Source organism: Emydura macquarii, unplaced genomic scaffold, assembly GCF_026122565.2.
Source record: "Emydura macquarii macquarii isolate MOO-44397 ecotype Brisbane River unplaced genomic scaffold, CSIRO-AGI_Emac_v2 contig_1253, whole genome shotgun sequence".
In the NCBI taxonomy this organism is placed as follows: Eukaryota; Metazoa; Chordata; order Testudines; family Chelidae; genus Emydura; species Emydura macquarii.
Window position 1 is genome coordinate 62,819,652 of NW_027131390.1, and position 27,525 is coordinate 62,847,176.

At 40.7% G+C, this 27,525-nt stretch overlaps 1 protein-coding gene across 2 annotated transcripts in view; it reads left to right on the top strand.

Annotated features, from left to right (window-relative positions):
* Positions 1–27,525, top strand: part of TMEFF2 (transmembrane protein with EGF like and two follistatin like domains 2) — a 173,816-nt gene that overhangs the window by 125,711 nt on the left and 20,580 nt on the right. Inside the window, exons 6-8 of one of the 2 annotated variants that reach the window (XM_067548993.1) lie at positions 1,178–1,326; positions 2,649–2,708; positions 3,502–3,678. In XM_067548993.1, the coding sequence (XP_067405094.1) occupies positions 1,178–1,326; positions 2,649–2,708; positions 3,502–3,530 (238 nt within the window). In that variant the 3' untranslated portion in view covers positions 3,531–3,678. Of the gene's footprint in view, positions 1–1,177; positions 1,327–2,648; positions 2,709–3,501; positions 3,679–27,525 lie in introns of those variants that run through there. The other variant, XM_067548991.1, reaches the window with a different exon arrangement.

The following is a 27,525-nucleotide window of genomic DNA, read 5'->3' on the forward strand; positions in this document are numbered from 1 at the left end:
GTGGCCAGTTAACACCTCTCCACTCATAGGACAAATGGGGGGAGTGGCTAGTGAGTTACAGATTGTTGTAATGAACTGTAAATCCAGTGTTTTTATTAAGACCATGATTTTTAGCGTCTAGCAAAGTTATGAATGTAAGTGCTCAGACTCATCTTTTGAAGGTGTTATGCAGGTTTCATTTAAGGATGAGGACTGAGAGGTCGGATATGGAGTGATCATTTTGTGAAAAGTGTTCATCCACAGGTGATATTTGTCATCTGTAATTTTTCTCTGTGAGTACACAGTGATTGTCTGGTTTTGCCCACATAGTTGTTGTTGGAGTACTAAGTGCAGTGGATGAGGTATGCAACATGTTGTGATAGGCATGTGTGGGAGCCATGGATCTTGAAAGGTGTGCTGTGGGGTTGTTGATCATTGCAGCAGTGGACATAGGTATGTCTGCAGGTTTTGCATCTGTTGTTATGGCAGGGTCTGATACTGCTTTGAGTTGGTGGGTCCTGGTCTGTACGTCCTGAAAGAGTTAAAATAGCATCCATCAGTGATCATTCTAACACTGAATTGTCTATCAGCCACGTGACATTCATATTCAGGAGGTACCAGCATGATGCTTTTGTAAATGAGAAAAAAATATATCTGGTTTTGGGAATGATTTCACTTCTGATTGGTTATTTACTTATTTTCTGGCTTTAGGATGAGGGAAGCCGTTGCATAATTTTTATGTCAATATACCTTCAATTACATCAAAGCTACCTACAGTCTGGGATATATATAGATATAAATATATAATAATAAAGTGAAATAAATGTGTATATATACAACGTTCTGTGTTATGGGTCAGATCCTCAGCCAGTCATAGTTCCATAGATTTCACTGGAGCCATGACAGCTGGGGATTGGTCTGCGTGTAATATATTTTACAATAGTGCATGCTTTAATTTACTTTTACATGTCCAATTGTTCTCCTTTTCATTTTTCTTTTGCTTTTTTTCTCTCACTTTTTTTCCAGGAATTTCATTCCAGTCCAAAACCTCAAACAGCCCTTTGCCAGAATTTTCCGGTTTCAGTCCATCCATTTTATTGTACAGCCACAGAAACATTTCAAGCCCTTTTTACTTTTGTGCTTTATTTAGGATGTCATGAGAAAGCTTTCTTACATTAGCCCATTTTAATCTTTTCAGGTGTGTGTGCAACATTGACTGTTCTCAAACCAACTTCAATCCTCTTTGTGCTTCCGATGGAAAATCTTATGATAATGCATGTCAAATCAAAGAAGCATCATGCCAGAAACAGGAGAAAATTGAAGTCATGTCTTTGGGTCGATGTCAAGGTAATGTTCAGAGCAAAATTCATTTCAAATAATGTTTTCAATTTTTGTGCAGAAATAAGAACTAGGGGGTTGCTTGTTATTAGGCACTTCTTATATTTTCAATAGACTTTTCTAATTTACAGTGCAGGATGCAGTCTGGTAGTGTGCGCGGGTGGGAGGGGGGATTTTCTTGATTACGGGTTTTGAAATACTGGCCCATATCCTGACCTGTAGCTGAACTCTGGTTGGTGCATCTCTTGAGGGAAGTGTGCAAAGGTGGCCTTAAGCAACTTTTGCAACCTTCCTGCCCCTGCTCCCAACATCCAGTTCTGGGGCCCTTCAACCCTAGGACGGTCCCCAGTACAAATTTGGACAGCATTAAGCCTGCTGTGTACAGCTCATATCTGTAGTCCCAAGATACAGTTCCAGCAGCAAAACATCATTGTGGCAAAAGGAACAGCCCAGTCACGCCTCTTCCCCCAGGCACACCCTCTGGTCTGGAGATTGGAAGAGAGGTGGCACAGGATCAGCACAAAACAGCCTTAGAGGACCAGAGGATCTGGCCCAGTATCTGTAGTGGTGCATATGTGAGCACCATTGTTTGTTGTGTGATCTGCACTGGATCTTTATGAGACCAAAGTCACATAGCCCAGACTAATGAATATGGTAACTCTCCTCTTCACAGAAGAAAGGCATATTTACTTTCAGGAAATAACTCAGTGGTTCTTATTCGCCTGGCTGCATTCAAGATTTAGGATTAGGATTCAGAAGCATGTGGCACTATTTCATGTGTGTGCCAGCATAACCGCTGAGTTGATTTTCAAAAAGCCTGTTTTGAGCTGAATGTAAAAATGAGGGAAATGTGGCTTTAAATAGTTTCTGTAAATAAAATGGCCATTGAGTCTCAGGATCTTAATGGCTTTTTTCCCCTCAGCTTCTGACCTATAAATCCTAAACACTTCTATTTACAGAGCCCTATTACACCCACACATTAAACATATTCTATTTATATTCCTATAAAATATTTCTTTAAGGTGAACCCTCCTTTCCTGTTCACCATTTTCAGGTCAGATTATTAACATGTCCTGATTATTTAAAACAAGGAAGAAATCACACCTTACATTGTTAGACAAATGTTACTCCTGGAATGGCAGATCTGTGTCTCAGAATGGGGTGAATCACTCTGCAGGCCTTGATCCTGCAATTGATACCTTGAAGTCAGGGGAGCTCTGCATAGGTGCAGGGATCTACTTGCTCACACACTGTGATGTACAGAACTGGCCTTTGTTTTACAACAGTAGCGACAAACATCAAAGCAACATGCTGTATTTCTTTTAACACAGATAACACAACGACTACCACAAAGTCTGAAGATGGACATTATGCAAGAACAGATTATGCAGGTAAGATTCCTATTATAACATCAGTAATATGAGAAGCACAACTGGCAAAATCTGTGGGAAAAAAACCCTTTTCCCCTATGTTTGCAAAAATGTGGGTGTTGTAATCTTTCATTTTTCTTGTTTATTTGCTATGGAAAAAATATTTAGTGGGGGTGGGTTTTAAGTTGGAAACTGCCTTTCTTTTTATTAAATGTCCCATCATCACTCATGTACAGACACTCTAGGAGAAAAAATGCCTGTTTTGACAGTGAGAATAGTGAACATTGCCCAATGCCTGCCCAAACAGCATGCATTGATGGACATCAGTACAACTTCCACACTCGACCACATTTTTGTGAGAACAACTGGATGTAATTAAGTGAAAATCAAGTTTTGTATAGCTCCTCCCTAGAACAGAATAACTGCTACGTCATCAGGCGATGCTATAAGAGACACTATGTCTGTGTTTGAATGTAAAGTTAATAAGGTATTTGTAATAGTTTTTAAAAAATGATAAATGGCTTTAATTTATTTAGACACGCCTGTAAAATTTAATGGCTACATAGCCTGATATAACATTTTAAATTAAAAACATGTAAATGTTATGTAGGGTTTATCGAATTTTGTTTTGGGTGAACATCTTTCTTTTTCAAATCTTCTTACTAGGAGGATTAATTTATGAGTAGCTTTTGTGCAAATATTCACAGCTTGACTTTAGAACTGTTAATAGAAGCATTTGGAGTGTTCCTGTTAAAAATGTGGCAAGCAATGTATAATTGCTTAAGCTTGTGTTGCTTTTGTATTGTGAAAATAGATCTTTACAAGGGAGAACTGTTGAGCTAAAAAGCTCTGAATGCCAGGTTTACCCCACCGATATGCTGCACAGTGAAGATGAAATGCAGTTTATCTCCTGGAGTGTTATAATTTCTCTTAGTAAAATTTTTTAAAACTTTTTATGCATTGAAAGTTATAATAAAACATTAACATACTTCATCGTATATTACTTATTCATGATCAGATTAGTAGCCAGAACCTGGCTACAAATTGTGGCTTTCTGGCTGGGGCACGCTCCTCCTCTGCATGTGCTAAAAAGGTTGACAACATTTCTAACAATCCACCTTCTTTTAGGTGCTTCTCTTCTGTATGTATTTGGTATAAAAGCTTTTCCATCATAAGGACAGTCTATGTGTTACTACACCAGAATTCTACAATAAGAGGATAGGTCACATTTTTCCAGTTGGCTGCAATATAAAGTCTAACTGCTAACAATAAAAAATAAATTAATTTGTCATTTGTTAGAAATGTAGATATTTTACTGGTTCCTTAAGTAAGCAGGTTGGGGGATCTCTAGGAAGCTGGCGTTTTGTCATAAGATGAATCTCTTCAATAATTTTCTTCCAAAACCATCTAATTCCTGGACACAACCAGCAGATATGCATGTATGTTCCCCTTTCCCCTCAACTCCTCCAACACAGAACCTCCCTAGCAACAAAAAATATGGTGGATCTTAACTGGAATCAAATACCAGCTGTACAGTATTTCATATAAAAATTTCTTTGAGTAATGCAAACTGAAGATATGTATCCCATTGTCCATGCAGAGACACACTCATTAGTTCAGTTTCTTTATCCAGATTCCTCTCATATCTTTTCAGCTTCATTGTTTTCTTATCAACATCTTTTTCAGTCAAAATTGTATATTTCTTAGAAATTAAACCTTTTGTTTCAGCTTGCTCCTGGAACTCCTCAAATGTGGTTAAAGGTCTAGATAGAGCTTCCTTTATCCAGATTTCACAATAAAATATGTGACTTGTAAATATTGAAAATATGGGATCTTTATGTTGTTTACATTTCTGCGTATCTCTTGGTATGATTTCAAATCTGGATCCAGGAACAGCTGTCAGAATGGAATAATGTCAGCTTTTACTCACAATGAATAGTCACTTTGATATTTCCTAGAGGTAAATTCCTGATTATTAATTAAAGTAGCAAAGAGAAAGGGCCTTGGTGCAGGAATTGAGAAAATTGGTCCAAGCTAATTAGAATGTATGTTAGAATGTTCATTAGTTAATCCAATTGGTAATATAGGGTGAGGCATTCTTGGTGGTTATTCTATGTGGACAGTAAATCACACATTTAGAAAATGTTTATTCCATTCCCATTTTAAAAATGATGTATTAAGATTTAAAAAAATACAGGGCCAGTTTATGGCACAGTGAGCTAGAGGAGGACAGGTTAGTAACCGTAGAATCTAAACAGCATTAAGAAAGGACACAATGTGTTCACTTTGGTAGAGAGGGAGCAGAAATGCATCACACTCTATATCTTCTCCATTATCAAGGAGACTTTCCAAGAAGATCTGAGAGAGAGAGGTGTGATAAAAGTAAAACTTTTCAGAGCCATTCCTAAAAGCTTTGATTGATCCAAGCATTTCTCTCTGAATTGGCCATCCGTTTTCTTAAGACACCGGCAGGGCTGAGGTTGCATCTTGTGACAGGTGGGGGAGACAGCAGAGCTGGGCTAAAATAATTTATTTTAAATGAGAAATAAGGACAAGCAATACTGTTGTATTAAATCCTCTATCTTCCTTGCTTGAGACCTCAAGAGATCAATGGAAGCTCTCAGGTCAAAATTAAGACCTGCAGCTCCTTTTCAAATGCTTTGCTAACCTATCCCAATCTGCTGGCCTCTGGTGATTTAGCTTTAGGATGGCAGTGAACTACTTGACCTGGTGACTGAACAAAAGAAACCTATTTACATAAAGCCCAACTCACCTGTAACAGTAAAAGAAAGAGCTGGAGGACAGAGAGGTTGTGGATTAAGAAGAGGGAGGAAATAATAGTGATAGCAAGGGAGAGGGCCGTTCAGGAGGATGTATGGTTGTGGGTGTAGGTCGTGGAAAAGAGGATACCTGGGAATCAGAAGTGGGAAGGAGAAAACGGCTAGATATTGGTCAGGGAAGTCATAATAATTTCCCTCTGGGGAGTATAGAAATGGGATAGTAATCCTGAGAAGAGAATCAATAGCAACAACTAGTTGCTGGAGTTAGAGGACAGGTTAGAGATGATGAAGAAGGTGACGCTGAATTGTTTTGCAGGAGGCAGAGTTGACGCAAAAAATGAACAAAATGGGTATTAGAGAAGGTCAAGAACTGCAGAGAATTTTGTGGGGATACTAGCGTGAATGTTACAGAAAGTGGAAGTGACTGGGGTTTGTAGAGAGGAGTGAGGTCCAAGGAGAAAAGAAGATCAGTAAAAAACAGTCATTTTCTGCACAGGCAAATCTTTTGTAGTATGCCAGAGAAGACGAAGTAATGTCATGGAGCTGCAGCTTCTACATTGTTCCAGCTCCCCAGAAGACATGCACTGAATCTTCGTCCCTAGGTTTGTGGAAACAGAGGGGATGTCCTGGGTCATAACTCGGTAATGTTTATTTAGCTATGTAAGGTATTCTAATTCATAACTAATTCCTGGTGATTTCTTTTATGGTTGGAGCTAGATAATGGGTGTATGGGTTCTAGAAGAGGACCTGCCTGTTAGGGTAGGTCCTCCACCAGTGTACTTTGGTGTAGTTCCATTGACTTCAATGGAGCTACATCAATTTATACCAGCTGAGGATCTAACCTCTTTTGCATTCTTAAATCAATTCTTGTTTAATGTCGGATCTCTACGTATGGTAACTGAGTTTTGCTTAGCATGTAGTTCGAAATATGATAAGCTCATGCAGAACAACCCATTTGCCTCCAGATTTATACAATGTTCATGGAGTAACTTCTATGGAAAACTTTAAATTAAACTTAAAGGAATCATTTTAGAAAAATATCTAAAGCCCTTGGTAAATTATTAGTCAAGATGGAATAAACTGAAATAAAACTGAGGTTCATTGGAAGTTCAGGCTTCAGTTTTAGAAACACTTGCAAGACTCTATGCTCTATGCATGTCTCATGCTCTTGAAAATGCATTGATGTTTGAAAACATGTAATGATTATTTTAGGGATATTGCATATGTTGTCTGGTATAGTGGGTGTTATTGTACTTCCTCAGAAGGGGAATGCCATATTCCTCATTGTGCTGATCTTTATGTGAAGAAATGGTGCTGCCTTCATCATCCAGCATCTCTGAAATAACACCTCCAGATTAATGACTCCAGGACTTTCAACAGAAGTCCCTTTACTATGATGCCTAGTATTATTGGGTACCTCTGAGGCCTTGTCTACACTACAGATGCATTGCTGAGATAGCTATACCAGCAGAGCCGCCCTAGTACAGACACAGTGTATGCCAAAAGGAGTTTTTCTGCCAGTGTTGGAACAACGCATTAGTTATATAATTCCTGAAGTATTTAAAAATATAGCTTCTAAGTTCTAGGTGGTGCAGTTGGTATTTCTTTGAAATTCTGTTTTGTAGATAAGGATGGCCTGCTATTTGTGCGCATTGGTTGTTTGGGTTTTTTTGGTTAGCTTATCCTAGTACCGCTTTAGACTCTATCAAGAACTTTTTATAACATCTAATTTTTATTTCTTAACACTCCACTGTTTATAACAACTTCTTAGAAGCTGAGCATTAGTAATGTTTCCTGTACTGGTGTTCTCCTTTTTCATTGGACAAAAACAATTCTTTTTTCCAACCCACCTGTGACCATTGTGAAGACTATCACAATATGATAACTGGGCCATTTTCAATGTTGTGGTTCATTAGAATCATTAATGATTACATTGATATCATGTAGTTTTTGCTACGTTTTTGCAAACCAGGCATTCCTGTCTTCTTTAAGGAATGAGCAAGTGAGACATACAGTAGAACTTTGCACGTCCACTATACAGAAGAGAGAAATCTTTCCTCATCTGCAGCTTTAGAAAAAAGTTAGGAAAGTTGAATCCTTGCACATGCAGATCTCTATGGATTTCTATTTGCATAGGATATGAGTAAGAGGTGGCCACACACTAAATGAATACATTATTTAGCAAGTTTTGATGTTTTTCCCTCATATAACTTAAATAATAAAAATACATAAAATATTTGGACACCTACACAGCTGATTGAATGCTGTTCAGCAAATTGTTTGATATATGTACATTTTCCCTGGTATTCAACTACCTGTAATTGTAGTATAAAGGTTCTGTAAACTCCATATGACTTAAAAGTCAACAACTCTTAAACTTTTATTTAAATGTCGGTTACATTTGCAAGAATATGATTCCATTCAATATATATCAGGTTTCTGCATAGTGGAAACAAAGGCAATGGAAGCTCTCTATGGAAGAAAAATATTTTACAACTTTTGCAGCCTAATGTAAGCCTAATGTAGGCTTTCACCCTAGCCAGACAGGTTTTTTTTCCCCTCCTCAAATTATGCCTGTAATATGAGGGACCCAATCAGTAATTGTTATGCCTGGGGAAGCTTGAAGACCAGGGGACCCAGCCTTCTCTCCCCCAGCCTCTGGGGGGAGCTGAAAATTTGGCCAGGCTGTCCCTCTATCATGATTAAAGATAAGATTTTGTCACACAGGTCACGGATTCCGTAACTGTCAGAGACCTTCATGACATTTTCTTCCACTTCAGCCCTGACCCCGGGATGTCGGGGGGAGCTGTCAGCCACCGAAGCGGGAGCTAAGGCACTCTTGGCCACTGTTGGTGGCAGGGGCCCTGCAGCTCTGAGCCATTGGCTGGTCCTGGAGCTCTGAGCCTCCAGGGGTGGTGGGGGCCCCACAGCTGTCAGCCACCACAATGGGCAGTGGGGCCTGGAGCTCTCATTCCCCTTCATCCCCCCTCCTATGTTCAGCCCCCTCTGTTATTTTTAGTAAAAGTCACGGACAGGTCACAGATTTCCGTGAATTTTTGTTTATTGCCTGTGACCTGTTCGTGACTTTTACTAAAAATAACCATGACAAAATCATAACCTTTATCATGGTTAAGGAGCTGAGAGGCCAAGTTTGAGTGGCGCTGTGACCCCCTGCACCACCACTCACTCAAATTTGGCCTGGCTGTCCCTCCATCAGGACAGTGAGTTAGCAAGGTCAAATTTGATTAGCACTGTGCACCTATTTTGCCCCTTCACCTTTTGCAGTTCTTCCTATGCCCATGAGCACTGGGCACCTCCAACCCACGAGGAGAAGTAAATCGGGGGGCACTGGGAACTGCCAGTCCCCAGGAGGGTGGGAGGATTGGATCCAGGCTATTCGTGCTTTCTAAGGAAATGGAGACACAGAAGCAGAAAGGGGTCTACGTCTCCCAGAACTGGCTGGCCCCTGATGGGGATGTCTCTTTAGCCTGACCATCTTGCTGGGTGTGGGGTAGGAAAAATGTAAGGCTGGATGCAGAGGGGAGACCTTGGAGTTAAGTATGGGGGCAGCATAAAAGGAATACGCGTGGAGCTGTGTTCAGGGGCGAGAATGCACTTCTGAGTGCAGAGGCAGCATTAAGGGTTCAGGACTGGGTATGGGGACAGTGAGGAGGGGGGAGTGTATGGGGCTGGGCGCCAGGGGAGAGTATAGGGGTGGGAGTTTAGGGCTGGGTTCAGGGGGAGGCAGGATTGACCTCTGGGCCCTCTCCTTAGGAAAATTCTGGTTGCGCCCTTGTTTGAAGATTCCATGTCACATCCATCCCAGTGTCTGTTGCATTCTCTGACCATTCAAACATGTAGCTGGTTATATATAACCTGAGCCTAAAGAATATGCACTCAACATATATATGCAGGAGACCAGAACTGTGTTCAGTGCAAATGTAAGAAATAACTTTGCATGGGGGAGGAGCTTCAAATCTGTTTTTTTCTGGCCCAAGCCACTGATCCTGACACAGGCCCTTCTAAAGTAGGAAAATGAGACAACGAGCCAGGGTGTAGATCTTTTTGAAATTTGAACCGTATCAAGAAGAATGAGCATTCACTTTGTAACCAAGGACTTTGACAGCTATGCACAACCATCCGTGAAATATAGTTACCCACCAAGAAGACTGAGTAGGAGCTACCTGTAACAGCTGGAAAGCAAATCTGTAGACAGATGTTATCTTTATCACACAGAGAGACAGAAGAACAAGCAAATGAATAAGACAGCAGAGCAAGGAGAAGAGTAGCTTTAAGATTGTAATGCAGCTAAAGTGGCAATAGTGTGAGCATGTTGCAGCAAGAGTCAATGGAAAATGTGTTTCCCGTGTGATGGAATAGAGACTCAGAGATAGCAAGTGCAGAAAGGGTCACAAGCCAATATGACGGAAAGACCAGTTCATAGACTGGATTGTACATTTGAGCTGGGAGGCAAGGATTTTTCGTGACACAATGGTGAGTCGTCTGTCTTGAAGTAGACCAAATAAAACTGAGGATGGTAGCCCAATTCACAGTCATTCTAGTTTATCAAGTTTATTTATATTATCATTTATTTGTACTACAGTAGCACCTAGAAACCAAGTTGAGATCAGGGAACCACTGCACATACGCATAGTAAGAGAGCATCCATACCCCAAAGAAGTTCAATCAAAATAGATAAAACAGACAAAGGAAGTATTGTTATCTTTGTGTTACAAATTGGGAACTGAAGCATAGCGAGATACTTGCCTGACGCAAGAAATCTGCGGCAGAGTTGAAAGCTAAATCAAGGTCTGATGAGTCCCAGTCTGGCACTTTAACCACTAGCCCAGCCCTCTTCTCTTAAATAAAATGGTCACACTGGGTCAGCCCAGTGGTCCATCTAGCCTAGTATCCTGTCTCTGACAGTGGCCACTGCCAGAAACTTAAGAGGGAATGAACAGAACAGGGCAATCTGTCAAGTGATCCATCTTCTGGCATCCAGTCCCAACTTCTGGCAGTCAGAGGTATAGGGACACCCAAAACATGAGGTTGCATCCTTGACCATCTTAGTTAATAGCCATTGGTGGACCTATCCTCCATGAATGTATCTAATTCCTTTTTGAACTCTGTTATAATTTTGGCCTTCAAAACATCACCTGGCAACAAGTTCCACACGTTGAGTGTGCATTATGTGAAGAAGTACTTCCTTATGTTTGTTTTAAACTTGCTGCCTACTAATTTCATTGGGTGACCCCTGGTTCTTGTGTTATGTGAAGGGGTAAATAACACTTTCTCTACTCCGTTCATGATTTTATACACCTCAATCATATTCTCCGCTTAGTTGTCTCTTTTCTAAGATGAAGAGTCCCGGTATTTTTAATCTCTCTGCCCTTTTTTGTAATTTTTCCAATTCTGATGTGTCTTTTTTGAGCTAGGGCAACCACAACTACATGCAGAATTCAAGGTGTGGGTGCAAGATTGCCAATGAGGGGTGGGGGGACAGAAGCGGCAATTGCCCAGGGGCCCGGCAATTTTTAGAGGGCCTGGGGCCATGGGCAGCAGGTGAAGCATTCCCTCAGGGAGGCTAGATCCCCATCCTGCCTCTTCTGTCCATGTCCCTGCCCACAGTCCATCCTTGCTCCACCTCAAGACCTGCCCCTGCTCCAACTCAGGTGCCGGTCCCTGCCTGGCCTGCTTGCCGCCGCATTCCTTGCCCCTCCCCTCAAGGCTCCCCTCTTCTCTTCCACATCCACCTTTCCCCTTTTGGTCTCCCCGCTGCTGCATCCCTCCTCCCTGCTTAGCCTCCCTGCCATTACTCATCACGTGCATCCCTTCTCTCCTCCCCTGTTTGCCCCCCATCACTGCTCACCATGCCCCTTCTTCCCCCTTCCCACTCAGGCCGTCCCCCCTCCCCCAGCTGTCACTTGACGCCTGGGGGAAAGGGTGTGGAAGAGAAGAGGGGGGACTGAATGGGGTTGAGAAAAGGATGCAGCAGCAAACGAGCCAAGCAGGGGAGGGGATGGGGCCTGAGGTGGAGTGGGGGTAGAGTGTGAGCGGGGCCATGGGCGGAAAGAGATGCGATCGGGACCTAGCCTCTCTGAGGGGAAGTTTTACCCGCCATCCATGATCATAAACCTCAGCCACCCCTTTCTAAGGGGATGGGGGCCATTGATGGTTCTGCCCTGAAGCCAAGAATTGCTGTCAGCGGGCCTGTGTGAGTGTACGATGGATTTACATAGTGACATTATGACATTTTCAATCTTATTATCTATCCCTTTCCTATTGGTTCCTAGCATTCTTTGACTGCCGCTGCACATTGAATGGATGTTTTCAGAGAACTAACCACAGTGACTCCAAGATCTCTTTCTTGAGCAGTAACAGCTAATTTCGACCCCATCATTTTGTATGTATATTTGGGATTATGCTTTCCAATGTGCATTACTTTGCTTTTATCAACATTGAATTTTATCTGCCATTTTGTTACCCAGTCATGAGCGATTCCTTTGTAACTCTTCGCAGTCAGCTTTGGACTGACTATCTTGAGTAATTTTGTATTGTCTGCATTCCTTGTCACCTCATTGTTTAACCTTTTTTCCAGATTATGATTGTTGAACAACACAGGTTCCAGTACAGATCCTTGAGGGTCCGCACTATTTTTCGTTCTCCACTCTGAAAACTGGCCATTTATCCTATCCTTTGTTTCCTGTCTTGTAACTAGTTACTGTTCCGTGAGAGGATCTTCCCTCTTATTCCACAACTCCTTACTTTGCTGAAGAGCCTTTGATGAGGGACCTTGACAAAGGCTTTCTGAAAGTCCAAGTACACTTTATCCACCGAATCACTCTTGTCCATGTTTGCTGACTTCTTCAAAGAATTCTAATAGATTGGTGAGGCATAATTTTCCTTTACAAAAGCCATGTTGACCCTTCACCAACATATCGTGTTCATCTATGTGTTTGATAATTCAGTCCTTTACTATAATTTCTACCAATTTGCCTGGTACAGAAGCTGATTTAAGCAACAGATTACATACCAAAGTTAATAGTTCTTCAATTTCATAGCTGAGTTCCTTCAGAACTCTTGGATGAATACCATCTGGTCCTGGTGACTTATTAATTTATCTATCTGTTCCAAAATCGCCTTTTTGGACATCTCAATCTGGGACAGTTCCTCAGGTTTGTCACCTAAAAAGAATGGCTAGGTGTGGGACTCCCCATCACATCCTCTGCAGTGAAGACCAAAGCAAAGAATTCATTTAGCTTCTCTGCAAGGCCTTGTCTTTCTTGAGTGCTCCTTTAGCACCTCGATCATTCAGTGGCCCCATTGGTTTGGCAGGCTTCCTGCTTCTGGTGTACGTACGAAAAATAACAGCACATTTTTTTTTGTCACTTACTAGTTGCTCTTCAAATTCTTTTTTGGCCTGCCTAATTATATTTTTACACTTGACTTGCCAGAGTTTATGTTCCTTTCTATTTTTCTCTGTAGGATTTAACTTCCAATTTTAAAAGATGACTTTTTGTCTCTAACCACCTCTTTTACTCTGATGTTTAGCCCTGGTGGTATTTTCTAATGGCTTAGGTATCTTAACTAATTTTATAAAAATCATTTTAAAAACCTGTCATCATTTTTCATATCTCCATAACTGAAGAGGTGTGGGGGCTCTTAAAAAAGAGCACTACTATTTTAATGCTACCTCCCAGCAAGAAGTCCCTCAATGAAGGACCCATTACGACAGGGGTTCCCAATCTTTTTACTCAGTGTGACCCCATTTAAACACTGAAAAATTTTGACAACCCCAGCAGACACGTCAGGGCATTGCAATGCTTTGGGTATTTATATTTTTCATTTAAAACATTTAAAATCATTTTAACGTTTTTTTTAAATAAAAAATACAACATTGAATACAAAGCTATTAAATCCATTTATCTGACATTTATTACTTTTGCATTAACTGTGGATTATATTTACTGTACGGTCATACAGTTAAACAACCCTAGATTTCACGGTTGCTAAATTGAGACTTAAAGTGTGGGAAGGGGGCACTCTGCAGAGATTCTGGGTAATGTGGCTACATATAGGTATCCAGCTATAGACTGCTGTAATGTAGGCTGTTCCCCAGTGCTGTCTCAGTTCTGCCATGGGTGGATCTGGCTCCCAGATCAGCCCAGACACCGGACGATACGAAATGAATAAAGCCACCTTACCTCTTTTGCTCTGGGCTGCAAGTTTTGGTGTGCTGCACCTCTTTAGTGCTTTGCGGTAATTGTCCTCATTCATTTCACTTACGCCCCATCCACAACATTGTGACCACACCCTCTCCTCAGGCAGCCCCACAGCCAGCACTGTGATACCCCCTCGCTCTTCTGCCCCTGGCAGCCCCACAGCATTGTGTCACCCCCCCACCCTGCTCTCCTGCCCCAGGCAGCCCCACATGAGCACTGTGACACCCCCATCTCTCCTCCCTCCCTCCCCCTGCACTGTGCCTCCCTCCTGCCTCAGCCCCCAGCAGCACCTTCCCCCATTCCAGGACCACCGCTCTGAGTCATGCACTGCTGGGTGTCGCAATGCACCCAGGACTCACCGTGGCGGGGAGGGCGTGCGGGTGGGGAGGACACAAAGCGAAAGAGAAGTGGGGCTGCCTGCCCGTGACCCAGCCGTGCAGGCGCTGCTGGCCCAAGCGGGCCAGAGCCCCACCCCACACTGCCCACTGCTCCTAGCTGGGAGCTATCGAGTATCTTTGCAATCTCATTTTTTATTGTTACGACCCCAAATGGGGTCGCGACCCCAAGGTTGGGAACCACTGCATTACGAGATATTAGTAACATCTAATGGGACCAAGTTCCCATTGTATTCAGTGGAAGTCGGATCAGGTCCTAAAATGGATGGATAGATAAAAAGTTTCTGTAATATGATACTGCTTCAGAGAAGACATCACATCTCCCAGCATGGGGCTTTAACCATCAAGCTAAAATTTTCCCAACTAGAAAAAATCCTATCTATATGGTCGTGGTTTTGGTTTGTTTGTTTGTTTGTTTTTGTTTATCACACTATAGAATTTAATAGAGAAAGCTATTCCTGCTACAGAATTCTATAGAATGGTGCAGAAAAACCATAGAAAGATTGTCATTTTCCATTAGACTATTGTCAGTCACAAGTATTCCAGAATCATGAGTCTGCCCCCTAAATCATGAGATTAAAAACTATGAGAATTTTTTAAAATAAATTGTGTGTGTTTATTTGCCTTCTTGTTTTTTAAATTTAGGGTGCACTCAGTTAATATTTTCCGGCTTTTTCCATAACTACGAGGGCTAGATACCTTTATAAATATTAAAGCTGATATTCTGATGTAATTGATGTATTGATTGATTGATTGATCATTGATTGATGATTGATTCTGATGTAACTGATGAATCTGGGACCTTCAGTTTTAAGAAAAACACAAAATATCCTGATTCTCATAATAAAATTGCAAGAGTTGGCAGCATTGATTAAATTATATAGACTTCTTTTAGGATGATTTTTATAGAACATTATATAACTCTCTAGTACTCTATAAGATGTGACCCTAGTAAGTTCTACATGATTCTTTTCATAAGGAGAAGGTGGGGAGGGAGGGGAAGGAGCTAAATAGATACAGAGAAATGCAAGCCCCACGCACAAAGTCCCATGCCAGGAGAAATGCAGTGTCACACTTCTTGTGGCCATGTCACATATTTCAGCAATATTTAGTCCCGCATTATTTCCTGAAGGGTCTGTAAGACTGAAGACAGACTCATGGAGATTTTAATAAAGAATGCCATAGGGAGAAAGCAATATTGCTCATTTAATCCATCAACCGTGAAAGGATAGCTCATTTTTATGTGTTCTCCTGTAAATCTGAATTGCCTAATGACAAGCTTATATGTGGTCAAATGTGGTTGTCTGGTTTGTTTGTTCGATTTTAATGGGAGATACGGTTCTTCTTCTTTGCTTAGTGTTGCCCATTTTTGCACTCATAGATCCTAAAGTTGTTAGAATTAAAACGGAAATTGACTTGTGATTATTAAATGAATTTCTAGACATCTCTTTCCCACAGACTTCTGTAGTTCAAGGAAAGTAGTAATTTCCAATAGGATGTGCTTTTAAAGCTCAGTCCTTAATTTCCTTATTAATGAATTTGGACCGTAAGTTTCATAGAGTTGGTTTATGCCTCATTTCCATAATGAACGAATTCAGTTATGTAGTGAATGAACATTAAAATGAAAGCTGTTTGGTTTGTCCACAAGCACGTAGCCTGAAAACACAATATGTCTAGGCTAATAATTTGATCTGTAGGAAATAAATAAACAGCAAATGCAAGCACCAGCTTGTAGCACCAATATTGGCATGAGTAGTGTAATAAATACAAGGTTGGACCAGGCTATTATAGTGTCACCAGCTTGCCTGAAATATTTAAATCCTGGAAATGAATTAAGGTGTCAAACGTCTTTGAGATTTCTGCAAGGAAATATTGCAATACAAGTATTTTTCCCTTTGGGGTTTGCATTAGAGCTGTGCAAGATTCATAAAGCTTGCTACAACTCTGGCTCACAGTTTTTCCACTTCCTTTCTACCACTGTTAGTTGTTTTTTTCCCTATAATATCATGTAGCCAGTCATCTGTAACATTATGTTATGTTAGTGGTTAAGGATAAACACAGAAACTGTATTTGCAATACAGATGAGGGTTGTATACAGAACAGCTAGCTAGCCTGAGATCACGTAAGTATTCCTGCAAATGTCTCCATTTATGCCCCAGTTCATAAATGCATCATGCATCATTTACATTTGTTTCTGCTTATCTGAAATGCAGAAATCCCTGTTCTTAAACAAATTAGAGGCCATTAATGCTAATTCCTTTTTCCCCCTCTAGACGTCTTCAGGGTAAGTATAAGTGCTATGCTCAAGAGAATAGAATAAACTCAAATCGGGATTGTGTTTGCAGAAAAGTAGACTTTCCCTTCTTGGACATAAAAATTAGACTCATAGGGTTAAATTAAGCTTGCCTTGACATAACTTGTAACCTTTTAAATTGTTAAACTTGTTCTTTGTTTTTAACAAGAGATTCTTTTTAAATATGACATTGGTTGAAGAGGGATGCTAAGAGATAGTGAATGCAGGAAAGACTGCTCAAATACGTTTGTTTTATTTGCTAGTCATGCTATTTGTAGTGCTCTAGGTAAGGTTATGCCCTTGCATTTGCTTTCTAAACCTTTGTTTTCAGAGGTTTATGAAAATGTACAAGCAGAAACATGGCATACAAAGGTTACAAGATTTCTGTACAAGAGTGGAATTTTCAAGATATGTAGTAACACTTAGCCACATGAAGTATTGGGGTTTGGTCCTGGTAAAAAGATCTATGGCTTTCACATCAAAGTTGTTTTATATACAATTAAGTCACACAGATACATATAATCAACAAGGTATCTTCACCACCTCCTAGACAGATCATACTTTAAAACTATTTCACCCTTTTTGTAAGTTAAATCAACAGCTGCTTACGCCTTAAATTAATAGCATTATTTGTTAATTCCATTTGAAAGCACGGGAAGAATCCTTCTATGGACTCAAGAGACTTTCACAGGCCTACACCTTTGTTTATCACAGACAGACACAAACCTGTTACGAGTTACACTGAAGCTTTTAATTTTTTCCCCTTGGTATCCAGAACAAATCTGCCTTCCAATTCCCTTGAAAGAAAGAGGAAACAAAAAATTCTGTAGCAGAATTGCAGAAAGTATGCATATATATTTTTATCATAAAATATTTATTCCTTAATCTTAATAGTAATAAACAAATGGCATTGGAGCCGGCATTAAAGATAACTCTTTCTGGTGCTTGACATTCATGTTTGATGATTGGGTTTGATTTTATTTTCATCTATGCATGGCATTGGGATGTAATTGCATTTCATTTGCCATTATATATAAAAATTTGGATACATACCAGATTCACCTTTTTTTCCAATCATGGAAACACTGACTGGAACAGCTGTATATCTCTGGTGTACAGTATCATCTTTCCCCCCTGTATCCAAAGAAAACTATCCATAACCTAGGCTCTGTTTCAACTTTCTTAAACCTGGTTCTAGAAAAATATGCTATGCTTGGAAGCCAGGATTGGGATTTCACAATGCTAGTTCCATCTGTCCCTTTTGTAGACTTTAGAATTTCTAGTGAGTTAGTGGCATTCTTCTTCTTAGCACTCTGCCGGGGTGGCAGCATAATATAGAAGCACTACAGCTCCCAGCAGCATGGAACACTAATTTGAATTAAGTTAATTGATGCTGTAGACAGCCACGATAAACTTTACTGTATATCAGTGCCATTCTAGGAAGCCCACCTGCTAAAAGTATGCCACTAGAGACTCCGCTATCCCACCAAGGATCTCAGGATCTCTAAATGAACAAGATCGAGCCCAAGGAAGTGTATGTGTAGGAGGAAGAGGTTTATTTGTGTAATTTTCAGTGGGCGTTAAGTATTTGGTTTAGTGACAGAGAGGCTATTTCTTGCTTACTGTAACACTTTTCACCATAGGCAAAAACTCAGATAAATGCTATGAGTCACATCCTCAACTGGTGTAAATCAGCACAACTTTACTGATTTCACTTTCCACCAGCTCAGGAATAGGCCCCATATTTTTTTGATCTTCCTATAACCAAGTTAAAAAAATATACATTTTCACTGATTGTGTCAACAATGCAGCTTGTTCCCTCCCCACTCACACACACGCACTATCCCACTTACACACACGCACTATTCCAAAAGAAATAAGGAAATCCTAGTGGCAAAAGCATGTGACTTCCAAGGATGGAAAATATCAATAGATATTAATGAATAGAGCCCTGAAAAATCAACTAGAATTTATCAAGGCAAGAGGACTGAGATTTTATTAGCAGCTCTTCATCATTTTCTTTAAATTGCTTCCAAATGAGAGTTGATTTCATAGCTTCCCCCCACAAATGCACTCTTTTACTTTAAAAGGTCCATCCAGATACTTACAAGCATTCCCCTGTACACATAGAAATCAGACCATTAGATATTGTGACAAACAGGTGCAGGTGCTGGCCCTAGACCAAATAGCACTCCAGGTGAGCAGCATCTTTGGTGGTCCCCCTGCCCCATTTGTTAAACTTTTGAATATCTTTTTTTTATTGCATTTGTAGTCCATTTCATGACTTTGATGCGTAATTTGCAGGCATGATTTATCCCTGTCATATAGGAAAATAAATTTGCACACTAGGATCTGTAAATTTGTATTTATTCATCCCATATACAAGCAAATAAAAAAATGTATTTCCTTTAAGCTTATAGAAACTATTTTCCTTTTTGGTCACTAACAACAAAAACAGCACCCCAGGCGGTTGCCTGAGCCTAACTCTGGCCCCAAACAGGTGCATGACAAAGACTCTTTTAAGAAATGATTCAGAAGCCACATTCTCCTGTTTTATAAAATGACTTCTAAGACCTGCAGTCTGGCATGTTAACACATGTCCTCACGAGTGTCACAGTTAGTGTTAAATTATCATACTCTAAATATAATAGGTGTAATCTAAATATGTAGTTACATAATCAGCGTCAGTACATTTCCTAATTATATCAACAGTGGATTGGAATGCACTATTCTGCACAGTGCTATTATGACAAGCATTATCCATTTTTGACAGCATTACATAATAGTAAAATATATTTCAGGCTGATTAAAAAAAACCCCAACTACTACTATTCCCCAGGGCTTTTTAATCTCCCTCTTTTACATTATCTGAGGTATAAAGCTGTGTGTATTACATATCAAGAACACCCCTTCCAAAGGGTATTTCATTTGCAATTTTATTTAATAATGGAAGCGTACTTTTATCTAGCTAAGATGGGAAAGGATTAAATAAAAATCATTTTAAAATCAAGTAACATAAACCTAGCCTGCATCTGAGTTCTGAAAATGAAATAGCCAGAGAAGGACATTTATTAGTCTATAATATTTAAACTGATAAACTATTAGCATTTTGTCAGGCAGAATGTATCCTAAGCACTTCTCCTTTGCAGATTGCTTCAGCATGAACTGTAACTGTTTTAGACACATCTGGCACTGCAGATCTTTTTCCCCCTTATGTATTTCAGTGATTTAAAGGGCCGAGGCCAGGCAGATGGATGTCAGCTGTGTGGTTTAAAATATTGTTCATAAAAGTGAATAAGGCTTTTAAGAACTAGTGGATGAAATCCTGTCCCCATTGAAGTCAGTGGAAGCTTTGCCATTGATTTCAGTGGGGCCAGGATTTCACCCTAATGCTTTTATTTCAGTTTTTATTCTTGTTAAATTCCCCATTTCCAGAAATTGTTCTTTGCCCCTCCCTGTTAGTTTCCCCCACTTAATATATTTATAATGTCGTTATGAAGGAGAAATAAGTAAGGTAAAATGGTGATCCTTTTATTTTACACAAATATCATCATTACATTTCATATATGTGGCATTTAAATAAAGCAGTACTGTATAAATAATATATAAATAGTAGGTGTATGCTCAACTAATAAAACATTTCTATAGCCCTTTCTAAGTGTCCAAATGGGCTTTGCAAACAGTAACAAATGGCAGCCTATCTGATGTAGAGAAATATTCTCATCATCCCATTTTTACGGAATGGGAAAGTGAGGAGGAAGAAGCTGCTTTCTGGCTTCTTTGAAGTCACTGAATTATACAAGTAGAGGGAGGCTCAGACTATCAGTTCTCTGGAAAGGACTTGCTGTTGGATGAAGACCATAACAAACCTTTCAAAAAGAAATGAGGGCTGGTTGTTCAGAAGGTGCATTTGAGATAGCCTACAACTGACTTAGATTGGAAAGCAAAGTCCAGAATGGATCAATGGAAATGTCAGTTAAAGGATTGTGACAGGATCAGACCAGATGGCTACCGGAGAGTGCGAGAACACTGATATATCAGCCCCAAGATCCGCAAGTCCCTTTCCCCCAGTAGCTGAGCAGGGGTTACTCCAGGTTACCTGAAGCCAATCAAGGCACCTCCTAAGACTTGTTAAAAGCCTCCCTTCCAAAGAAAGGGTGTGGCTGGAGTTGTGAGAGTGCGGTGAGCTACCAGAGAGTGTTTGAGCAGGCTAGACGCTGTCAAGAGCCAGGAAGGTTTAGGAGAAGGAGGAGAACGCTAGCAGGAGAGGACCTTGCAAGTACAAAGACTGGGGGAGGCAAAAACCCTTCCTGAAGAAGGCAAAGGACCTTTCCCAGGCTTGGAATCCTAAGGAAAGAGACCTTGCCAGAAGGGAAAGATTGAACTGGACATTTGGTTTGGCACTACCACACCCAGTGGGGCTGTCAGAGATCAAGAACCTTCCCTGGCAAGGAGGCCAGGAAGGGCCCCTGTCCGAGCAGGGTCTGGACATTAAGTCAAGGGACATGGGGAAGTAACCCAGGAAAGCTAGCAGCTTTTTTGAAGCCACAGCGTGAGGTTGCTGCTTGTAGGGTCCCCATGTTGGGGCCCGGAGTCAAGAGCAGGTCCAGGCCCCCCACCCCCACCGGCCATTCACAGGAGGGGCAAGAGCCCCAACAAAGAGGCAAGGCCCTATTAGAACCAGAGACAGGACTGGGAGCCAGCAGGAAGCAGCCATCTTACAGAGGCTGTATTACCCTCACCCACCACTAGACGGTGGAAGAAACTCTAAAGCAGGGCTGGGGAACCTTTTTTCTGCGAAGGGCCTGATGGTGGTACGCGGAAGACGGCTGAGTGTCCGCCGCCGAAAAGGGGCAAACGGCAGCAGGGTTCCCCCGCTGAATTCCCCGCCGCCGCCGAATTCCCGCCGAATTCCCCCCCACCGCCAGGGCCGGACAAAATGATTTCGCTGGCCTTATACGGCCCGCGGGCCGGACGTTCCCCACCCCTGCTCTAAAGGGTGAATCAGTTCCCTGACCTACCGCTAAAAGGAAGTGCTGGACCCACTGAGGTAGAGAAAGAGCTTTGTCACAGGATGTTAAAGTCCTGGCAAAACATACTGCCATCATATATGGGAAAGGTGAAGACTGCCTATCAAGGGTCACTGCTTCAGTGTTATGCAATCCTTGAATCAGGCTGTGTTTCGCTTCTGATGATGACAGAGCCAACTAATGTTCTGTAACATTGGTTGTTCACCTCCCTTTGTCTCTAGGTGTGTTGCCACGTGTGTGATATGGCCTGTTGCATGTTTCTTCCCTTTAGCCTTTTAATAATATTAAAAAGCTTAAAGTTTTATTGTAAACTTCCCCTCTGAAGCCAAACGCTCCCAGCAAGGTATATAGGTGATATTTAAAGACTGCCATCCCACATCATACACAGTTTTAATAGTAGAGATCATAAAGGTGGGGTACTTTTGGTGTGTATTATGTGAAATCTTACTGCATTTTTTTGCTTTGGTGGCATTTTACCTTGTTTTAGCATTATCTCTTTGTATTTAAAGTTGGAAACCACAGTAAGTGACCCTTAATTGGATACTGAGATATGGCTTTTCAGCTTCTGTCATAAGAGATGAAACCTATTGCTCTCATTGTTGTGAGCTGCAGTTGGAATGTCTAAACTGCATCCACTGCACTAAACATTTACCTCCTGAACAAACACAAAAGGAAAATCTAATAAGAAAAGCAGGGAGATACTAAAGGTAAAGTTGTAGCCCCATGGGCCCTATTATCATCACCCTTTTTATAATGCAGCATGCAGGGGAAACAGGTGCATAAAAATAGAGGGTAGCATAGGATTCTTCCCTTGAAAAGTGCAGATACTTCCCTGTGCTCAGGGGTGGAGGTCACAGCTCTGCAGCATGCCTATAAAATGCTTTCCTCCCCCTCCCACCCATATAACACAGTAGCAAAAAACATGGCTGAAATTGACAGCTGTTAGACACCTTCCTGTCTGGACAATCACAGGAGAGTCAGGGACAAGTATTGCAGAGTGAGATAACAGTGGATGAGAAGGGAATGTGCAGGGCTGGTGACCCAAGCAAAGCAACGCAGAATGACTGGTACCGCCCCCATAGCAGCAGGAATAGAAAACAGAAAGTTCTTTCCATTCAAAGCAGCACTGTTACATGGCATTGGCAAACCAGCCTCTTTTCCCATTTGTTGTCCAACCTGCGGCCATTTCTTGATAAGCACTTACTGACTTACTGTGAGAACTGTCTCCTGTGTGTTTATTCACACCACTAGCTCACCCTCATGGTGGTGCAGCTTGCTCAGGCTTTCATTCCTGCTTAATACCCAACACACTGACGCTGAGACTTGTTAGATGCTACATCACATCCTGTCTCCATCAACTGGCTGTGGAATCAGGGCACACTTTCACTACAGTTACATTTTCCCTCACAGTAGCCTGAACTTCCTTCATCTCTCCTCTACTGGGAGGCATAATGCATGTGCAGAGTAGCACACTTTAAAGCCATTGCCCACTCCTGGCACCATCCGTGAAGGCATGTGTTGTATAGGGTCACATATCACACAATTTTTTTCCCATTTGGTGATGCCTCTTTACTTTTGGCCACAGCCACATTCTTGGAGTTGTACAGAAGCTGGACATCACTAGTGTCCTGTGCTACCCATTCCCCACATTGTATGATTTAATGTAAGTTGTGCAATTTTTCACATTCCCCACATTGTATGACTTAATGTAAGTTGTGCCTTTTGTTGTGATTTGGGGATGATCAAGTTGATCATATCTAGATATGTTTGCTTGTGTCTTTGACTTTCACAAATACCTTCTCTTTTGTTTTCTTTTTCCCTCTTTCTTTCTGTTACCCCAAAATCCAGCCTGTTCTCTCTTGAATCCCCTTTGTCCATTCTCTGAGGAAACAAATTTTATAAATACAGATGTTACCTGGAAAAATGTATTTGAAAGTGTGTCACTCACTTGCTTGACTGCACACGAGCAACACGAAAAAGGTTGTTTTAAGTAATCAGAACTAAAAATAAGGTTAAGTTCAGTATTGGGTCTGTAAAGCTATCAGGCTGTCAGAAGGATTGAAGGAAAAGTCTCATAACCAAAATGGCAACTGTACCTCTCTTTACATTTCTATCATGTATTTTAGCTAACCTTTTTATTTCTTTGTTACCAGTCAAAACTATTTGACATTTTTGCCATTCATATTTGTTTCCAGTTGTAAATTTTTGTGTGAAGTGTTCAGCCAAATACTAAATGCATGAAAAACCATGCTGGCAGTCCTAAAATAACTCTAAGACCTTTTAAAAATGCTGCTTTATGCCATCCGTGAACCTCCACTATAAAACAATCTGTTTACAACTGGGTTCACTGTTGAGAGTTAGGGGGACAGCGTAGTATAATTGGATTAAGGTGTATTTCTATAGCCTTCCCTATTTATAGTAGCTTCTCAGAATGAAACTCATGTTTTGTTTCATTGATCCTCTTCCCAGTCATCCCTGCAGCAGCAGCAGCTCACATAGTCTAAGGAGATGGATCCAGAACTGAATAAAAATGTACAGGAATCCTCTTATCAAATATATATGGGAGTATAGACAGATACAGACAGATGATATGTACATCTCTCCTCCACCACCCCCACCCCCCCGGCCCGGAAAAAAAACACCTTTGTTAGCTTACAGTTAGAGGTGCTCAGATACATTTCTTCTCAACATAGTCATTAAAAATCAGAGCAATCAGCAGCTGGACCAACATTAACATCCATGCCAGCCTTAACAGAGTGTCACTGAAGGAATAATTTGGGGACAGTTGGGTGGCGTGTGTGTGTAACTGAGTGCACAGTTTGGCCTTCAGAACCTTTACTGCTGCTGCTGTATCAGGAGAAAAGAACTCGGATTGACTTTCAGATCCCTGGCTCAGTTTGTAGGGTGTGCCATTAGGAAAAATCATCGCTTTAGTTGTATAGTCAGCACCGTTGGCATAGAAATCACTGAAAGGCAGTAAACAAAGACACTACAATGCTCTTCTTACTAGTAGTCACTTTTCAGAGAGGAACTTGCACTTTAAGTATTGATCATAGTTCATGGGTTTTCTGTTATCGTTTCCTTTGATTCTGTGCTCGTCATTCATCCCATGGGTATGTGGGCATTTCCTAAGCCACTTTTCTTTCCCAGGTCTTTCAGCTCCATATATACTCTTCAAAGCAGTACACAAATCACATGCACTATTTTAGGTCTCAACCCTTTTTAATGTGAAAGATATCACAGTCATGAAGCTAGGCAGAAATCTCATAGCCATTAAGAACACTTGCGTCTTTTTGCCATCATTCTTTCAACCCAGCAAAGAAAGGGATATTTTATGTGTGGGTCATGTATCTCCTCACAGCCAGAATTCTTTTATTCCTTAGGACGACAAAAGGTGCAACCCCTTTTTTCCCCTGAGAGAAAGAAACTTGAGAAATATTATTAATCATGCAAACTGTCTCCTGTAGCAGTGCCAGCAAAATAATCTTCCTTACTGCACGCATCAATATTCTTGACACCTGTCTTAAAACTTAGGTCATGCATATCCATCTGCCATGAGAAAAGTGTCAATGTGCAAACACCTCTTTGCTATTTTTAGGGTCATATCAAAAGTATTCATCAACTTTCTGTCACCTCATCCAATTTGTCACATTTCATGCTTTCTACCAACATCCTCAGTGGTCACCTTTTTCTTTTCTTTTCTTTTTAAACAAGTCTCTTTAGGAAATGAATGGAAGATGTTTGAGACTTCATCAGACACAGACAAAAGTAGTGTTTGCAATCCCTGTCAGAGGATAACAACTTTTAGGCTCACTCTCTCTGCAAAAACCTCCCTATTCTTAATTCTAGGAAGTGCATGTCATCTTCACCCGAATAGTAAGCTTAGAGGTGGGTTTTCTTTATCATCTTGATGTCCATTCATGGAATAACAGCCAGATTCTCAGCAGATTTAAATCGGTATAGTTCTATTCCACTCAGTGATGCGAAGGTGATCTATACCAGATGTTGATCTGGCCCATAGATTTCTGGTTAACTAAGAGTGTACCACCTTCAATGATACCGGCATTCCCAGACCTTAAAATGATCATGAATCTCCATCTCATCATCTCACTACAGTGTATGATAGTACAGATGTGGCTGAAAACAAAGCCCAAGTTATATATTTATTATCAATTTATAATGACCGTACAGGAATGATTTTGAATCTTATATCATTCAGTAGAAAACAAAACATATTATACCTGCTCCACTACTACTGGAAGATATCCCAAATCCTTCCCAACATGTAGCTGGATGTCAAGCATTAAGCATGGATGGGAAAAAGGCAGCTCTTTTCTGATGCACATGTAGAAATTTTGCATATAGCTTACACAGTGAAATTGAGACACTTCCCAGCGCTATTGGATTTTAGATGTTAACGTACCCAGGTTTAAACTCTGCCCACATACCAGCTGTCTGATCCTTATCCTTCTTTGAATAAGAAGAAAAATAGATAAAATCCATTCCGTTTTCATAGTGTTGTGCAGAATTTTAGGTAGACAGGGATTTGCAATTCCAGAGCCCCAAATAACTCTTTGACCAAGTACCTACTCTTATTTTCAAGTGGAAGATCTGTGACGAAAATCAATACTACCCTCATAGTTATTATAATGAATCTGACCCATAGCCTTTCTTAGGATGGCCACAAGCTTTCATCATGTGTCTAAGGTTTATTTATAAATATTGATTTATATTACAGATTACCTCTAACCATTTCCTATAAAATACTCAGGTCTTGCAGTTTTGCTCTCCATGCTCTGCTTGGTATCAAAGGTACAGTAATAAATCAAAAAGACGTGCCTACTGCCACCATTGATAGCCACAGCATCCAAGTTATAATAATGAGTTGTTTTGTTTTCATTTTAAGGAGGATCTTGCTTGGAAAGCATTACTTTCATTTAAACATTACTTTGGAAGTCAGAGCAGATTCTGTTTACTCAAAAAGGAAAAAAGTGAAACCTTCATATGCAAATGTATGGCATTTCAAAATGTCATATAGCTGCATCTACATATAAATAAGCTGCTTTCTGAATTCTGCTGCAGCAAGGCTGTTTTGATATAGAAATTGGATAATGGTATACAAAGTAAAACCAGTGGGATACCATTGGGTCAGGCTTTGGGAATGTTATTTCCTTAACATCACTGAACTAGTTAGCTAATTTTGCTATCATTTTGCACAGCTAGCCATGGAGGCCAGAATAGAAGCATGGTATATAACTGGTACTTGTTTGTTTAGTAAGTGTAATGAAAGCAAATATATTAGAAAAGAAATACATGTACAATCTTCTCCTTACTCCACTGGTGGTTCCATTGACTTCATGAGACGCAGCATGAGTAAGATTATCTTCAGAAACTGCCTCAAGAATCAGCTCTCACTCCATTGCTATGGAAGTCATTGTAAGGTACCGAACTTAGTGGAAATAAGGTAATCAGACATCTTATTGGAGACATCACGGTTTGGATCCCAGAGTATCAGTATTGAAACTAGAGGATGGCAGATAGTTTGGTTTCAAATATAATTGTTCCAGCTAACCCACCACAGCCACCTCCAACAATCCTATTGCCTCCTTCCATCACTGTCATGCAGTAATGTCATGCATGGATTTGGCCCTATAAAGGAGTTTTGTTCTTCCCTCTCCCCTACCCTTTTTTGTGTTGTGGGGTTGGGTTTGTTTCTCTGTTCAGTTTTTGTTCCTTATTTCTTGGTTTTTGAGAATAAACTGTCTTGTTTTAATGGTTGATGCATGGTTAGTAAGTTTGGTGGTCTCAGTTCAGATCCCAGTGTGCACATTTCAAAAGTCACCATCGTTACCAGCAGCTTTAACCAACAGGCCAAGAAGGGAATGGGCATGGAAGCTTAATTACCCTTTCAACAGAGAGGGGAACACTTCATTCTAGGGTGGAGACATTTATTCGCCTATTATCCATGCTGTACTTGTTCTATGGCTAAATATAAGACTTCTCACGTCTCCATTTCCAGTAGAGGACTTTGGCATACAGGCTAACCCTCTGGCATGCTTCAGATTTCTAAACTGCCACCAACATTTTGAAAATATTGAATTGAAATAAAAATAATAAT